This window comes from Cariama cristata, unplaced genomic scaffold (genome assembly GCF_000690535.1).
Source record: "Cariama cristata isolate BGI_N322 unplaced genomic scaffold, ASM69053v1 scaffold17702, whole genome shotgun sequence".
Taxonomy (NCBI): Eukaryota; Metazoa; Chordata; class Aves; order Cariamiformes; family Cariamidae; genus Cariama; species Cariama cristata.
In genome coordinates, this window is record NW_009605695.1 from 372 (window position 1) to 18,496 (window position 18,125).

The window sequence follows — 18,125 nt, forward strand, 5'->3', positions numbered from 1 at the left end:
AAACTGGAACAGACATTTCTGGAAATGAACTTGATTGGTGCAGTTAGGAAGATGTGTTTCACAGTTATAATGAACATTGAAATTTGCCCCATTTTTTTGCAGTTCAGTATTTTAATTGTGTATTTCCTGATTTTTTTTTTAACCTGTTTACACAGCTATGCTAGGTTTGTGTGTGGTGTTTTTTGGTGTTTTTTTTTTTTAACCCTTCAAATAATGGCATCCGTTGTGTTGGATTGCCAAGAGGTATCCCAGGTACATCCAGTATATAGAAGCAGCTGTTACGCTAGAGGTATCTGATGCTTTACTCTATAGAGTAAAAGGTTTAAACAAGCATTATTTTCTTCTTATAATCCTGTTCTGTGCTTGGAAGAACCAAAGCTGTTTTCAGTGAAATCTGGAGTTCAGGAAGATCTGGTGTTTCCAGGATTGACCAAAAATAAATTACGGGGTAAAGAATGTTGCTTTTTTTTCTGCTAGTCATGCAGCATGGATGAAAAGCTCTGAAGCTTTTAGTCATAACACTCTGGTCCCATGTTTTCCTTTTAATAACGCATCCAGTGGGAGAATGTGACAGGATTGGTTTCTTGGATTTAGAGATCTTGAAATGGCTGGTACAACAGATAGAAGAGGAAACTCTCCAGCAGGGTTATGGTTTAAATACAGTAATATGGTGACAAAGTCATGTTACTTTTGCATGGTAATCTTGCATTTCTCTTGCAAGAAAAGGCTTTCTACGTGGTTATGCTGCAGAACAGGCACTTTTGAGTCTCGTCAATGGCACAGAATATTAACTCTCTCTCCTTTCCTTGTATTGCATAATCTGAGTGTTGTTCTCCCATAGCAGCAGAAATGATGGAAGAATTGCATAGCCTGGACCCACGAAGGCAGGAACTACTGGAGGCCAGGTTCACCGGGGTTGGCGTTGCTAAGGTGAGTAGAAGTACCTCTGGTAATAGGCATGACTGCTTATCCATCCTGTGCTGCACTTTGTTTTTTTAATTTCTACATTGATAGTTTTGTTTTGCTAGCAGAATGTTTTGTATCAATAGTTGTGTTTTGACCACTAATTTGCTTGAAGTATGTTTAAGAGGAATGAAAATGGGATCTCTATGAGCAGATGTTTTGCTCTACAGAAGATTTGGGGTTCTGTTTAAGTTCTTAGGAGTTACTCCATCTTAAGGCAGCTTGTACACCCCAAAAACCCCATGACAGCCTTGTCTTTGGAAGTGGGAATCTCATCTATCTCTTCCTTTCTGCAAGTATGCATTTGAGAACTGAATTTGGCCACCTGTTAGGTACAGTTTCAAGTTTACTGTGTTTGATACAAGAAGTAACCAGACTTAAGGAATTTGTTCAGGTCTTTGTGGGTACAGGGTGCTAAAATTGTGTACATGGTCGCATAGAACACATACACAAAAGTATTTAAAGGTAAGCTCTCCTGTATCTGTGATCCACAACCTGCTAGTAAAATCCCATCTTTGTCCTCACGTATAACTTCATAACTGTTCAGTAGCTGTCTTTCTTGAGTAAAGCACTTAATAACATTGTGTGGTTGCTTGATACATTAGCATTAAGCTGTTAGTTCTCCAGATGTTGTTGGTAGTGTTAATTGATAGTCTCTCTAAGCCATGAAACAGTGGCATTACTCTTCTTTGAACTAGGTCAGTGATAAGGAGTTTACTTTTGAGGAAGATACTGAGTTTTGGACAACATCAAGGGAGATGGTAAAAGAAAATATCATTGCTAGATAATTTTCAGAAACCTCTTAGAATTATTTTGAGAAGAAACTTTGAGGATGCTGTATTTCTTAGAAAAATTCAAAGGAAATTAGAACTTGAAAAAGGATTTCGTTTGAATTCATACTTTTCTTTCCGATCTGTACTTCAGTCAGGGCTCAAACAATGTTAAGTCTTGGAAGGGAGCATGAGTAAGTAAATTGTTCAGCTGTAAGGTAGTGTGGTAAGGAAGATTGACACTAGAAGTTGTTAAGGGGTAACAATTTTGGTTACTGAAGTAAGAGTGTGGGGTTTTTTTGATCTTTCCCCTGACTCTTAAGACTTTTTTTAATCTTAAGGCTTTTACTAGCATAAAAGTTTATGGTACATAATGTATTTAGGATCTTGAAAGACTTGTTTTATACAACATTACAACTTTTTATGTACTCTTTCATCTGTTTCTCTCCTCTTCCCCCCATGTATGTCACTTTAAGATCTTTAGCTGTACCAGAATAGATAAAGCCAAACAACTTTCTAGAATAGCTAAGACTTAGAAGCATAGACGCTGTCATTGCTTTAAAACAGTGCCAACGTACTCGATGCTCACAAAGAATGTTAGGAACCATTCCTTTTAAAGGAATAACCTTTAAAGGATACAGGAAAGCAAGTCTTAATTATGTTTTCAATGTGTTTGGAGCAGAAAGTACAAGCCCTTTCTCTGTATGGGTGAATATTGAAAACTCATTTTTGTTTCTAAAGCATGTCCAATAAAAAAGCCTCATTTCTTGGAGGCTTCGCTTTGAGCAAAGCCATTCTGTTACAGAGTTTTATTTTTACCGGTTGTTACGCAGTATAGTGTTTTACTTTGTGCTAGTCAGTAAACTGTTGAAGTGCATTACACTTATTTCAAACAATATATATTTATTTACTTGCATACTTGCTAATTTGCAATAGATCAGCCAACCATTGATATGAATTAGCATGACTCTACTATGTTGCAGCAAATCTTGGTTGCAATATTAATCTCAGATACTACATTCCCTCCCAGGTCGGTGCTTCAAATTCCCTCCCTACCCCCCCAAGTCTCCGTCCGTCATGCTCCGCACTGGCATTGGTAGGTCATTGTCTTAAAGGGAATATATTGGGAAAGCTATGATACAATTTGTATGATTCGACTAAGATTTTTAGCTCTCTCCAACTAAATGTTTAAGGAAAGCTGCGTAGAGTAAGTTAGTGCCATCTAGTGGGACCGGGACTGGCACATCCTCCTGGGATGGAAGGTATTCTGTTGCTGTTTATTGCATAAAAGGAAGAAATGTCATCTTAGATGCTCCCCTATTGGGTGAAGGCAGCAAGCACTTGTAACTGAGCTTCCTGCCTTCCACTGACTGGGTGTATCCCTTAGTGTGTTTGTTAGGTTTCTTTAATGTTTAAAAATACAGGCTGTGTTTTGGACCTGTGTAAAACTAACGTACTAGTTTACATCCTTAATACGACTGCAGCTTTAAAGGCCACTTTCCCTCGGTGTTTGCAAGTAAAGTACTATATGTGTTTCTGAGAAATGAATGAGACTAAGCTGATCTAGAATAAAAATTTAGGCTGGAAACTAGAAAAACGCTTCTAGCCGTCAGAGTCATGGGATTCTGGAAGAGCTTTCCAGTAACAGTAGTAGAGGACAGAAATCCTAAACTGTTTCGGAAACAGCTGTGCGCTGTCACCTCCTGCGGTAGTTGAAGGCACAACCCAGTGATCGATGTCATTTGCAGTCCCAAATGCCTCAAAATTCTGTTGCAAGTTTGTGATGAATTATCTCACTTAGTAGCCGGAGAAGATGTTTCTCTGGAAGCTTGGAGTTAATACATGGAATCAAATCTATGAGCAAGGAATGTTTCTAGGCAACTGTTATACTCATGTGGTTCATCCAGGTCACTAGATAGCTTCAAAAAGCCAGTGATGCTTTAGATGTCTCTTCTTGCCATATGGTAAAGTGCCATTCTTCCCCAAATTCACAAAGCAAGTCCTTGAATTAACACATGACTATCTGACACCTACCAGTATTCCTGCTTATTTAGCTCCCGTTTATATTTACTTACTAGGGGAAATCTCAGTGCATTCACTTGAGGCATTATTCTGACTAGTCATCTTGGACATCTTCCTGGGGTCAGTAGATGCAGAAGACAAAATGTAGTGTGTTTCTCTAGATAACATTGTTTGATTTTGTTTGCTCTCATCTTCTGCCTCCCTTCCCCCTGTCTGGGTGCTGCCTTTAAGATACCAGGCGGGTTAACTCCAAAGGATTTATGTCATTTCCACAGACTCTTCCTGACTTAGAAGTGGAATAGGTAATTGTGCTGGGTGAATCTGTATTTGCACATGGCTTGTCTCAGGCTTAACCAGGGCGGATCATCACAGCAGCATGCCTATCTTCTAGAAGTTTGGTCTTTAAAAGATCTTCAAACTAAGTTGTGTGCGCTGCTTTATTATAGCTAAACTAAAAGGGCTGAAGTATTTCTAGCGAGAGTAACCTTCTCTGTCCTGCTGTAGGAATCTTGTAGATCCAGATGACTGTGCTAGAACTGAAGAAGTATTGGTCTTGGTGGTAGCTACTATTCCATTTCCTCTCTCTTTGAGGTATTGTGAAGAGGGAAATGAAAATAACCTGCAGAGTGTCACTTATGCTGCAGAAAATCTGCCTCTAAAAAGAGAATGGCTCATAAAAAAGAACAACATTTACTTGTATTATTTTGGTTTTTACCCTTTCTCTGTCACTCACTCTAGCAGCCTTGAACAGTTTAGTAACTACCAGTTGTGTGATCTACTCAGCAACATTTTTAGCAGCAAAGTTACCAAGTTGAGAATTCATGTTTGAGAATAATCATGTTGTCCTTAGAGGGAAGTGGTGCTGCATAGTGATGGTCCTTAACAGGTGTCACATGCCACCAGAAGAACTAGTTAATAGGAGTTTTGAAACTTAGGATTGAATTTATCAGCTACCACAGAATGTGCCAGGACTTCATGAAAGATACTTGAGAATTGTTTGGATGCTTCCCTGTTCAACATGACTTATTTCAAATGTGTTGTCTGGCTACTAGAGCCCAGAAATAGTTATCAGATCTCAGTTCTATTTCTGCCCTTGAGCTGAGGGTTAGGGTGCATTGCATGACCCTTCTGTCCAGTTTGCCGTCAGTAAAACAAAAACACTATTTTTTTTTCAACCTGAGGCAACTCTTGAGGCATAATGGAAGCCAAGCAAATCCTGTTGCAAATCTGCTTGCCCGTCTGATACAGTGGAGGCTACCTGTGAACATCTGATAGTAGATTAACTTCTCATGGCAATAAGACCTAAGTGATTTGGGGATTTCATTATTGGCTATAATATCAAGCTATTCTAAAAGCCCAATTAAGAAACAGGCTGTAATTCTTATGTGATGCTTGAAATGAGATAAGAATATGTTAATTAAACTTGTCCTATACAGTAGCAGTGGACCAGAGTAACTGGCAAACCATTCAACCATTTCACTTGGGTTTAAGCCTGTGTGAAGCCAGCACTAACTTTTAGTGGAACGAAGGATTGACTTTTTTGCTTTGAAATCTCTTGACTTGCTACAGAATTCAGAACTCCGGTTACCTTGGCTTGAGGTAATGAAGCATGTCTCCGCCATTTAGTTAGCAAGAGAATTTTGTAATGCATGTTGCTGTGAGTCCCTGTTGGAAGTGCTGGCTAGGCAGCTTGAATTCCTAGAGTTCCCTTTCAATACAAGGAGTTAGCACAAAATGGAGACTACCCGACGTAAGAGTTGCGGACAGGCCTGAGGGATCACTTTTTGGGAGCTTGGAGAGGCTGAGGAAATGCAGAATTCATGCCAGGCAGTAGGTAGGCTTGAGCAGGAGATAGGTAAGGGTGGTCTGAGTCAGGCTAGCTTTGTTAGGGAAGATCCGATGGGAGCTATTATTGGGCTAAGTTGTTTTGACTGAGAATTCAGCCATTGTGCCTCATTTGTGGCCTTTCCAGGGCTCTTGCAAAGGGAGAAATGACTAACCAGCTTGTGTGAGTGGACAGATTTTAAATTCTTGCCTTTGAGTAGGAGTCTTGAAAGCGCCTGCTACTGTTGCATCCACTTCTCAACATGGAGGTTTTGTTGTGCATAGGTAGGTCACGGACTTAGAAGCAGCAGTTGATAGGTGAATCACAAGGGAAAAGAGCATGCCAGCTTATCTCAGAAAGAAATTCCTTGCGGAGGAGGAAGTGTGTGCTGTTCTTGTGCTTGTCATTTGGGTAAACACTATAGAAACTATTAGCTGATTTCAAATGACCTACGTATTTTGAATTTTTGCTGAGCCCCATCACCGATTCTCTTGACAGGGTGCAGTGGATGAGTGGGCTGGAAGTGCTATCAGAGAAGTGCAGTATTATCCCAAAGTAGTCTATGCTAGAAAAGCCAGCTGCCAGTGCAGATGACTTCTTCTGGAACAAAATTCATGAACCCTTCCTGTATAAACTATTGCATGTTTATTATTCCCTACTGCTGCTACTCGGCAATATTCTGATGTTAGTATTCTTTGCCATTGCTTGCTTGTTTTTTTCCAAAATTCAGGTTCGTTCCTTTAATTCCTTTTGTGTCGTGACCACTTAAAATGGTATGCTAAATTAAGTACTGAACATTTATCCAATGTCAGTTGCTGAGTTAAATATAAACAGTCAGGAATGATAAAACATAAATTCGAGGAGTTTTTTTTTATACACACACTCACTGACTGTTAGTTGAGGGGGAGATGCTGAAATGTATGGTTTCTTATATCCATTGTCTAAACCTGTTGCTATAAGCGGTTGATAACATGAGGTTGTGTGTGAAACTAGATATCTAGCTGGATGATCAGGAAAACTTGCTTTTCCTTTCTCTTGCATAACCACGTGAGAAGAGATGCAGCTGAGGACTAGGCCATGTTCCTTAAACATCCTAGGTATTGCATCTTTATTGCTTCGAGTACAGCACGTTCTAATGAAAAATTTGTGTTTCCATAGCCAGAATACCTCAAAACAAGACTTTTTTGCCAACTTTGACATGAACAAGATGCTTCAGCTCCTTGCCTGTAGGATAGACCTAATAATTTACTGTAAGAGGAGTGTCAGTGGAAGGCCATCTAGAGGGTAACCAAGGGAAAAGAAAGCTCATGCAGTGGAAATGGGTCAAAACATGTCTACAAAGAATTAATTCTGCATTTATTCACAATATCAATACACATGACAGTGAACTTGCTGGATACTTGTAGACAACTGACAAGCTGTTCTTCTCTGGTTCTATAACTACATAGTTAGTTCTTTTTCACCTTCTCCACTACTGCGTTGAGTTCAATTTTACGATTTTGTCCATGTAGTTTCTAGAGGAAGTTTTAAAGTAAAGGGAAAATAGGTTTTTTGCTGTTCAAGAATCTGAGATTGGAACTGAACTGCTCGTTTGTTGATGCAAGAAATGGATTTGATTTCAACTGCTGGAGCTGTAAATTTCCCATGCAGAATAGTCAGTACAGGTAGTTGTGGTATTGGAAGAAAGAAAAACATTGTGGATTTTGTTTAAGGCATTTTTCCAGCTGCTTGTGTTCCAGAACTTTACATTCAGATGTAAACTGAGTGGATTTTTTTGTATTGGAGAGGATAAACTTGAATTTCTGAAAAAAATTTTAGCATCATTTCAAACTGTAGACGGCCTCATCAGTTTATTTCTCCAGGTGACCCTAGAATACAGGTCCGTTACTGAAACATTGGCCCTTTGTAAGCCACTGACATACCCTTTCAACCACAGTGTTCCTGAAAAGCTCAAATGTGGCGTTTTGGGAGCAGCTGTTCCTGTCGCTTGCTCTCCATGTGCAAAATGGAGGCAGTGAGATTTAAGCAAATGTGGAAACAACTTTCGCTTTCATCTCCATCACGTCAGAACCACAGTCTGTCCATCTGAGACCAGCAAATGCTAATTTGTTGAGATGCTCCTGCACCTAATAAAGCTTTCACACTTGCACAGAAGGTTGATGTCTTGGACATGTTGCTGGGATTTAAGTTCATGAGGGGAAATGAAGGATTTTAGAGGGTAACTTTTTACATGAGAGAAAATATTAACTTTCTGTTGCTGCTTGCCATAAGGTACTACATTTTTTCTGTCAATGAGGCCTTCATGTGGATGTAGCTAGGGTTAGTGTTGGCACTTCTGTTACGTCCTGTTGACCAAGGAATAAATCCCTGGAATAACCGAGAGTTGTACCTGTGAGCCATCAGGTTGGGTGGTGGGGAGCTTCTTTGTTTAAAAAGCAACTATTGGTGAAGAGGTGAGGTAAAATATCTTTCTGGTCTTGAGCTACTTGTGTGATGAGTTAAAGGAGTAATGATACGGCTTACAGAGTATGAATCTGCAATTTTTCTTAAAGTAATTTGCTTTTAAAAGGAAATCCTAAATGTGTAGCTTCTTGAGCTATTCAAGTGTTGTGGTTTTGTGTGTGTTGGTTTTTTGTTTGATTTCTTTTGGTGTGTTTTTTCTTGTTGAATCAACTAAGCATGTCCTTAGTTGGTAGTTAACTTTCACAGTATAATACAGAAGGTGAATGGGACTTCTACTTTCTGTGGATGCCTGCTTGGAAATTGGGGTTAGTAATACTAGGTTGTGTCACAAGTTTAATTTGATGGTGGTGTTTGTCTCATACATGGAGAAGGGAGAACTGCTCTCCTCAAAAACAATCTACTGTGGGATTTCTCTGCGGTGGTAAGGCTTCTCCCCCACCCCTCCCATAAGTCTTCTGCTCAAGTATATAATGAGAAGTGGCTTTGCCTTGAGGAAAGGTTGATTGGTGGGAAGTGGTTACTGCAAAAACAAGAATGCTAAAATAGAATTAATCTTTGGGAAAAGATGCTCGCAAGTTATTAATGGAGAGGTGGCTTTATCATGTCATTCTTCCTGTTAATACATTCCATCAGTAATTGTGAATCTTGTTTTTATATCTTTGTCAAATTGGTCTAGATTTCTTAAGTTAGATCTGTAGGAGGATACTTTTGTGTCAGAGCACTAGGCTAAAACACAGTGACTTTGCATGATTCACTTTCCTTTCCTTTTAAAACCGGGTTTGATACAGATTTTAAAAAACAATTTTCAAAACTGCTTGGATATATAAAAATGCAGATGTGTATGCAGTAGAGCCTGCAAAGACGCAGGCAGACTCTTGTAGGTACCTGGATACTATTTTGGTAAATCTATTCTAGCCTCTTGAATTTGTGCTTTAGCTTGGTAGGAGCAACTGCTCTGTTGGCAGGTCAGCCGTGGGTCCATAAAATAGCCTGGTGGGAGAGATTGTCTTCTGGGAGCCAGTTGTACTGCTGTTAGTGCAACTTTCGCTTCCTCACTTTGAGTGTTAAAAAAAGCATAAAAAAATACACATTTAAAGAAAAACCAGTGGTCCTGCCAGTATCTGATAACAGTAATAGCTGCTTTGCCAGATGGAAGATGCTTCTGAATTCTTAGCCCAGGGTCAAGCAGATGCTTGCCTGAAGAGCTGAGCTTGGAACTACTGCTACTCAACAAATTTGTTTCTGAAACCAGTTCTCTTAGACTTTTTCTGAATACTGCCTTGGCTGTTTTGTGGATGTGGTTAAATAGAGCTGTTAGGATATAAATTGATACAGAAATGCCATTGCAAGGGCTGGTTCAGTATACTGAGAAAAGACTGTCCGATTGGCAGACCAACTTTGGTCTTGCTCAAAACGACTTCTGAAGTTTTTTAGTGCCCCATGATGTGTCTAGGTATTTGACCTGTGTTGCTGTTGTATCCATCTGAGTTAGAGCAGCGTAGTTAGCCCACAGATGCAATGGTTGATAGGATGTATCTGCCTTGTACGACATTGTTTCTAACAGTCTTTGCTTGTTTTTCACTAGGGTCCATTAAATAGTGAGTCTTCCAACCAGAGTTTGTGCAGCGTGGGTTCCCTGAGTGATAAAGAATTGGAGGTAAGCAGGCACAAATCCTTACGGTAGTTGAGTTTAAGGCAGACATGATTGAACTAAAAACATGGAAGGAATTGTGTGAGAGTGAGTGACAGTGTTCTTTGTTTGGGGTGTGAAAGGGACTAGTGGAAGTACTTAGTCTGGATCTTAACCCTGCAGTCTTTAGACCATGCTGTGAAACAGTCCGCCTTGAAGCTTCCCACCATAGCAGGCAGATTTTACCCAACCCCGAAAACACAGCATATGTAAAGCTGAGCTTATGAAATTGTTTTCAGCTGTGTTGTGATTTGTTTGCTGGTTTTGGATACGGTTGTGGCCAAATAAAAAGCCAGAGAGCATTAATGGAAAAATTTGCCTTACCTATCAAATATGTGAATTTGCAGAAATCTGTAGAAAGTGGAGCATTTTTATAAATTGCTCTGTGGAAGTGTGGGGATGTGAAAATTGATGCTTTGTCCCTGTTTAATCTCACTGCTTTAGGATTAACTATTTCAAAACACTTGCTAAAGCAGCAAAATGAATTGTAGAGTTACATTTTTACTTTGAAATACCGTGTTAATAAAGCAAAATCTCAAATTTAAATGCATTTTCTTATGCATTTAAAGAACTTTCCACATGGTTATCAGGTAAGTTTTGGATCCTATTTCCCTCTATTATATGGCAGTACTGACATGAGGTGTCTGGTGAAGCTAAGTCTTTCGAGAACGCAGTATCTTAAACTCCATACAAGTAAGTACAGTTAATAGTGGAAAACTGAGTATTCATTCTTATTTTACTTGGATTTTTTTATGAACTTCTGTGGAGTGATTTAAATTGACCAAGCTGACATAATCAAATCTACCATTCCTTGCTTTTTCAGGCCGTGATAGATAATGTTGTGTGCAATTTTTGTTATGTAAGCACTTGAATGGAAAACCAACTTAAACTGAATCTCATTAATATGCTTACAGTTCCACGGAGGCTGTAATGGAGCCTGTGGTGTTACAGTCATGCCAACGCTCTTCATGAGTTGCTTTTCACTGCGCAGTGAGGAGGCTATGTCACTGACTTTAACAGGAGCTGGTACAGCAAGTCTCTAGATAGCTATGGAGTTTTCTGTCCCCCCCATTCTAAAAAGTACTTTTCAGACACAATAGCCACCTTTGTCTTAACATCCCCTCCATCCTCTTACCAAAACAATAGCATGTCAGTGACTGCCCAGCTGGTAACATGGGACTGTAGATGTCCAGCATCCACTGGGGACACAGCCAGGTTTGATTCTGGCTGTGTCAGCTTTATCCTTTTTATCCTATTAAAGGAGGTAGATTGATTTCTGTGCTTACTGTGTGCAAGTCTTTTGGCAGAGATCTTTAAGCAGGGTACTTTGGACTTTGCTTTCCAAAGAGCATGAAACTTAGGTTTACCACAAACTTTCTGGCCATGGCTTTTCCTCCACAGAGTTGTGTTTTGCACGCTGTGGCTTTCTTCCTGCCACTAGGCTACAGTTTAGTGGTGGCTGCAGCGATTGTGAAGCATATAGCTTGGAAATTATTTGGGACCCTTTGGGATAAGAGATGTTTTTAAAATGACGTTGGTGATGGAAATTACAAGGTATCTTTCTTTCCAGCAACCTCAACTGGTTCTAGTGCAGTGCTTCCTAATGTTTTCAGCAGGTTTGGCCAGACGAGTGACCCCAGTAACAGGGAAAGCACCGTGCCAGGGTATTCTCCACCCTCGCCTGTCTAGGTTTGCTAGCCTTGTACAGACAGATAGTCCTGAGACTTCTGGAGGCTTCAAGCCTTCCACCTCTGCTCTGTATTGTGTCTGTGTATAAATATATTACTGCCCACTGATAAGCTACCCCTCAGGTCTCTGGTTGCTCACAAAAATGGCAGCTGCAACCAACCCTTAACTTTAATGAGAGATGCGTCCAGATGAATTGCTGCATCTGTGGCAGCTTTCTCCTGGCTGCCTTCTTTTGTGTAAGGTTGCAGTTGCGCACCAGTGGACAGGATAGTTCTTGTAGCTATCTGCAAAGGGCTTTGGGAAGAAGAATTAGCTGTAGGCAAGATGACCTGGTAGACTGTGAGTAGTCACTGGTCTGCAAATTCAGATGTCTGTACTCAAACCTCTTGTCATTACTCCTCTTGTACCAGTACTGTGATCCCTGAAATGGTTTACACAGGTTTTTAGAAGTGTTTCAACTTGTTCTGCTAACCGTGTGAGGTAACTGGACAGTGGACGCTGGCTCATTGCAGCTGAAATAGAAAAAAATAAACTTAACCTGGTTCCTAACTGTGCAGCACATATATCAGAAGGTAGCAGCTATTTGAGAGCAGTTGTTTCTTTAAGTCCCAGCAGTAGAAACAAATGCACCAGAGAAGTGAAATGGCCACTGGGGATATGGAGCAGATTGTTGTGTTTTGGCATTTTCTTTAAATCTTGGAATAACTGCAGAAATGTTAATTTTGAAGTATTGTTTAACAGACTCCTGAGAAAAAACAGAATGACCAGCGGAATAGAAAAAGGAAAGCAGAAGCATATGAGACCAGTCAAGGTAATTCATTCTTCTGACCCTGCTGCAGGTTTTCTGAAGGGTTGGTAATTTGTGCACATTTTGCACAGTCAGTGTCATGGGAAACTAATGGCTCTTCTCAAGGGTGTGTCAGGCAGCTTGTTATAAACTACTCCATGATGGTGTAGTTCCCTTCTGGGAGCCTCGTTATCCTCATTGGCAGGAAAATACTCTTCTTCAGCTTATTCACACAAACTATCACATTTTTATGGACAGACTGCCCAAAGGCTTAATATGGCTTCTCTGAATTGTTGTTTTGGTCCTACGTCACTACATATACAGCAGCCAGACTTCAAAATACAGGCTGTACTCTCTTCCTTGCTTTTTGAGAGGTATGCCTGCCTTGTTAGAATACGTTCTCGCCACAACAAGTAGAGAACAAACTGTGCTGAAGTATAAAGCAGGCAGTGCTGTCTCAGAGTACTAAGAAAAACCCAGCGTGTTCAAGTCCGAGTTCAGATTTTCTAGCAAATGGGCATAGGGGCCGATTTCTATTTCTTTTATTCTTCAAGAAGAAAGTAATGAGGATTGTGTTGACAGAACTGCTTTGATAATATTATAATAAGAGAAAAGGGCTAAGTTTTAATGAGCTGTTATTAAGCCACCACTAATTATCTCTAACTCTTATAGGAATGCTTGTGAGAGATCTAATATGCAGTAATTTACCTGAAGGCAGAGGAGTAAAAGTACCCTTTGCTCTGTCCTTACCTTGAAGGAAATGTTGGAGAACCTATGCAACATTCAACGGCGTTTGCTGTTTTCTAAGTACTTCGGCAAGTTCAAATGCTGTTTGATGGGATTTGACATGTTTGGAATTGAGAGTTAGTTGAATTGTCAACTGTAAACCCTCCCAACAACAGCACAAGATCTGTAACCCTGGGGCAGTCTTTTGTTGTGCGGAAGCTTTTGTTGTGATAGGTGTTGCACCTTTCTATAGGGAAAGGAGTGTCAAAATATAGGAGTAGGTTTTTAGAATGGCATCGTAACTTCTGTTCTTAAAAATACAACTCTTATTTTCATGCTTTGTTTTCCTTTTTAGGAAAAGGCACTCCTAGAGGACATAAAATTAGTGATTATTTTGAGGTAAGCATCTTTACATTGTCTGAGAAATCTGCTTGAATTCTCATCATGCAAAATCTGTAGATGGAAGTCTGTAATGTGATTTCTGTTACTGATCCATCACTGAAGTCATTGATTGGCAATGTAACCCTGATATATCCTCTACCTAATCAGATTTGAGCATGAGATTTTTGGAAGTTGATTTTTAAATTAACATTTCTTTGAACAGTTGATAAAGCAGTTTTTTAAATGAGCAGTATAGGTTTGAGGCCGATTTCCGTTGGAACCTGGATCTCAGATGAGGATATCTTTGAGTATGCAAACCTATTTTGATAAGGGTCCAGTGCTGCACAAGAACCTACCTGCAAAGTCCTGCTGATTTGGGTAGGAAGTTGTTTACAGGGTTCCTTCTTCAGAAAAACTTGCCATGGGAGATGGAGCCCCCTCCCCAAAACAGCGATGGACGTTCTAAAAATCAATATTCTGTTTTTAATTGCGTAGTTTCTGAAGTTTCTCTAGGTCTGCACAATCCAGAGCTCTAGCTTTTGTCTTAAGTTTGTTCTTTATCTTACTGAGTAACTTGGAGTCAGAAGTTAAGTGCTTATTAGTGCTGACTTCTTTCCTGGCTAAAGATTTTTTTAGAAGCGTGGTACACTGTATGGTGCGGGAACGTAAGAATTTCTGTACCAACCAGACCAGTTGCCCAGCTCCTTACCTATCCTGTCTTTAACAGTGACTGGCACAGATGCTTCAGTGGAGGTGCACGTTTCTTACCACTCCTGTGGCGTGCAGTTAGACACCTCTCCTCACAGGGAATGGGCTTCCTAATTCTATACAGTAAATAATTGATCTATAGCCAAGTGTGCAGGTTTATATCTTTTTGTATTAAAAAGAAAAATGTACTCAGTGCCAATATGAATGTTTGTCTGAAGTACTTTTGCTGTTATTTTTGAAAACAGTGGTTTTTTTGAAAACAGTGCATGAAATTTTAACATTTTCCTCTTAACTTATATTCAGTTGGTTTAAATGAGTCCCTAGAGCCTATAAGGCTTCCTCTTTAAGATTAATGTGTTTCTTCTGTCTCTGTTAAATTTGCTTAAATATAGTATGTCTGTGGAATTACTGATGATCAAATCTGTTCCTTTGTCCAGTTTGCTGGGGGAAGTGGCCCAGGAACCAGTCCCGGTAGAAGCGTGCCGCCTGTCGCCAGATCATCACCACAGCATTCCTTATCCAACCCCTTGCCGGTAAGTGTTCTCCCTGGGGACAGACCTGGTGGCATGGCATTGATTAGGTTGGTGGCCGTGCTTCAGACAGGTAATAAGAGGTTCTGAAAAGGAAAGAAATGTCTCTTGGTGAGTGATTTGGCTTATTCTCTATTCAGTTCCTTTTTTTTTTTTTTTTTTAAAAAATCTGAAACTGGGTTCTGATAGCAAAGCCAGATGTCTAGGACCCTGTAACAGTGGCTAGTCCAGTTGTAACTGATATGAATATCTGAGCTTAAAGCATGCAAGATGGATGTTTTTAGCATACGGTGAGGTTACAGACAGATTGCTGTCCTTAATAAAAGGTGGAACTGACATATTAGTTATCTTGTGTTCCATTGTAGCTCATGAACTTCTCCATCAAGTTGGGAGTATGTTGTATGTTTGTATAGCACTAGTACAATGCTATAGATATAGCATGCAAAAGACGTTCTGATCTTGATTAGACCCTTTGAGTATACTGAAAAACGTGCATACTATAATTATATTGGGAAGGTCTTTTACCTCTGTTTACGTGCATGTGACTTGTAAGGAGCGTTGGCAAGAGCTTGCAAAGAAATGTGTATACATGCACATCTGTTGCTATTTTTTGTTACATAATTCCGTTTTGCTATCGCAGCATTTCTGCAGGATCTGAATGTGAAGAAATAACCAGTAGTTTTAAGCCTTTTTAGTATAGAGCAACTAAAGAAATTTCTTTCAACTAGCAAAGCAGCATTCAGAGGCTGTGGTGTCTGATCTCTAGTTTTGACCATTGCCTGGGCCCCTGTTTAAACATTTTCAGCATTTGTTGAGTGTCACAAATGTTCGGAGCATTGTGGGAAAGGTTAGTATTCTGAAAACCAAATGCAAAGTCTTTACTGATTACATTATTCTGCAGAGACCTTTGCACAGTTCATGAATGTGTACTGAACTAAATCCCAACGCTGAATGCTCTGCTCAGAATTCAGTATGTGTTGCTAGATTTTGGAAGCTTTGTAATGCTGCTTTAAGGGAGGGCTTCACACATCCTTCTAGATTTTTTTTTTTATGTTTAGAAAAATTAAAATAGATCTTGTTAATTGAATGGCCCTTCCTCCTATCTTATGTTAATTCACTAATACATCTCTTTAAAGAGAAGTTAATGAAAGAAGAACCACCTCTGAATGTTGCAGGTGCGTGAGGTATTAGGGACAGTTTTTCACTCCAGCAGGTGAGATACCTTACAGGTGTTTACAGTGGGACAAGTGGATTCTTCTTTTGGTTTTCTTCTTCTACACTTGTATGTATTGAGTAGGTAAAAGTTTGAACAGAGTGTTTCTCATGTGGTGAATACTGATGTTACAGTTAGTTTCAGCTAGGCCAGTTTGTGTCTGTCTTTACACAGGTGCTCTTTGTGTTTCTTATCTTCTGTTCTTTACGCTTGCAGCTAAACCTGTAATGTTTGCTTATTCATAACAAACTATAATATGCATTTGCAAGATCTGTGCTTTTCTTACAAACTGAATATCAATGGTTTGAGCTAAGCCCCCAAAAATGGGGGGATGAGTGAAAACTGGAGAAGATTGAGTATTTTACCCATTACAGATGTCAGTATGGTCTAGGAAGAGAGCAGAGTGTTAAAATGTCTTCCACAATGAGACAAACCTCCTCCAAACCTGTGAGTTAATCTATACTGTACTAGAAGTTTTCTGCAATCAGAACTTGTGGAGGAATTGTAATGGCTTCAGGATGTTGCTTCCTGTCTTCCAATCTCTTGACTGCTTTGAATTGCCTTGCTTCTCCTTTGATCAGAAGAATGATCTGCAGGTCTTCAGACGCTTGCAAGGTCACTCTCATATACAAGCATTCTTTTGGGGAAAAAGGACACTCTTGACATTTGTAATGTTAGCCAGAAAATACGCTTCAGGTTGCAATTTGGGTTTTTAAGAAAAACTGAAGCCTCGCCTGACTGTTTACTTTCTATGTGGCATATGCCAGGCCCAGAGTTACAGCTTGGAAGGACTTAGATGATTATTACCCAGACTGCCAAGTTTTAGCAGTGATGGGCTGGCTTTTAAAGCGAAGGCAATGAGATTCTGAGTGCTGTAATCAATGTAGCTCAGATGATTCTTGTTCTTATTGAACCCAGTTCCTGTATTACAGTTGGAAAATGAGTCTACTGCAGGAGAAAGGAGCTGGTCTTTAGGAGATGTAATGCATCTTTAAAAGATTTTGGAAACGCATTAGTACTTTGCTTATCTTGCAGGAGATTGGTCCCAGCTATAATGACAGAAATGAACTTACAGTGACGTCTGAGTCCTGGACATGGTTAGGTTGCTGACATTTAGCAGTTCTGACTGAGTTTACTTCACCAAAATAATGAATGTATTGTGACATTGGCTGTTTTAAAATGAGTCCTTAAAAGACATCAAGCTGTATAATTTTGAATGCATTGACCAAAATCACAATGCACTAAGATTTTTGAATCTACAACCTATTTTGCCCCACTGGCTCTGAAACACGGGTATTTGCAAAGGAAGGGAGTATGTTAACTGGCAAGGAATTCTGTCTTGTGTGTTCATTTGTTTTTTTTTTTTTTTTTTAATTGTTAACTTCATCTACTTTTTGATGTCTGCCATTGGAACAATCACGCCAGGAGTCTTGTTTGAGTTATCAGATCCTCACCATGCTGCCTGCCCATTCCTGAGCTGCTGCTTCACTGACAACAGTTTTGGCAGAGTCAGAGAATTGCTTTTTTTTAAAAAAAAAAGTTCATTGTATTTTTTTTGACTGTGTTACAGCGGCGAGTGGAGCAGCCGCTGTATGGGGTAGACGGCAGCACAGCAAAGGAACCGCAGGAGGAACACTCTGCTCTGCCAACGCTGATGTCGGTGATGCTGGCGAAACAGCGGCTAGAGAATGAGCAGCTGGCACAGAGGGGAGGTGGCCTCTGTTTTACTTTTGTCTCGGTGAGCAGCTCTGGAAAGATTTGAATCCTAAGGGATGTTTCTAGTTAGGGGATGGGGAATTTAAAGCTTTTCTACTCAAAGGCAGTGGTTCAAATGCAGCCTGGTTTATTGATGACCAAGTCTACCATCTTCTGATAAGTTCACCTTCCTTGTGAAGAGTTCTAGGTCCCAGGCTTTACTTGTTTAATAAAATGATGTGAGTTTTAAGTTAATGAACTCAAAATCTTATGTAGATCAAAACAATAGCATCCGAGAGGCTAATCTGATAGATGCAAAAAAGCAAAAGAATGAAGTATAGTCTTGCTGTGAGAAGTGTTTGTTTTGCCCTTGCTTAATCTCAGCTGACATGAATTATATTAGACTTTTAAAAGCTTTGTCTTTTAGCAGGTTGGGCCAGGCTTCTTAAAAGAAACTGACTCTCTTGTTTTACTTAAACTAAATCTCTAGAGCATTCTTAAACCTTAACATGAAAATACGGTACCCAGGCCAGGCTGCACCTCCCATGTAAAGATAAGTGTATCTGCATGGGCACTAGTGATCATGCTGAGGAGCATATAACAATACACTAACTTTCTTTTACAGGCCCAGCAAGGCAGCCCATCTTCTACCGGATCAGGGAA

The 18,125-nt window shown here is 39.9% G+C and overlaps 1 protein-coding gene across 1 annotated transcript in view; it reads left to right on the plus strand.

The window, feature by feature from the left end:
• Window positions 1-849: 849 nt before the first annotated feature.
• LOC104158434 (serine/threonine-protein kinase tousled-like 2) overlaps window positions 850-18,125 on the plus strand; it is a 39,590-nt gene continuing 22,314 nt past the window's right edge. The window contains 7 exon segments of the mRNA XM_009696086.1: window positions 850-930; window positions 9,629-9,700; window positions 12,164-12,233; window positions 13,291-13,334; window positions 14,462-14,557; window positions 17,338-17,505; window positions 18,088-18,123. Coding sequence (XP_009694388.1) covers window positions 850-930; window positions 9,629-9,700; window positions 12,164-12,233; window positions 13,291-13,334; window positions 14,462-14,557; window positions 17,338-17,505; window positions 18,088-18,123 — 567 coding nt within the window.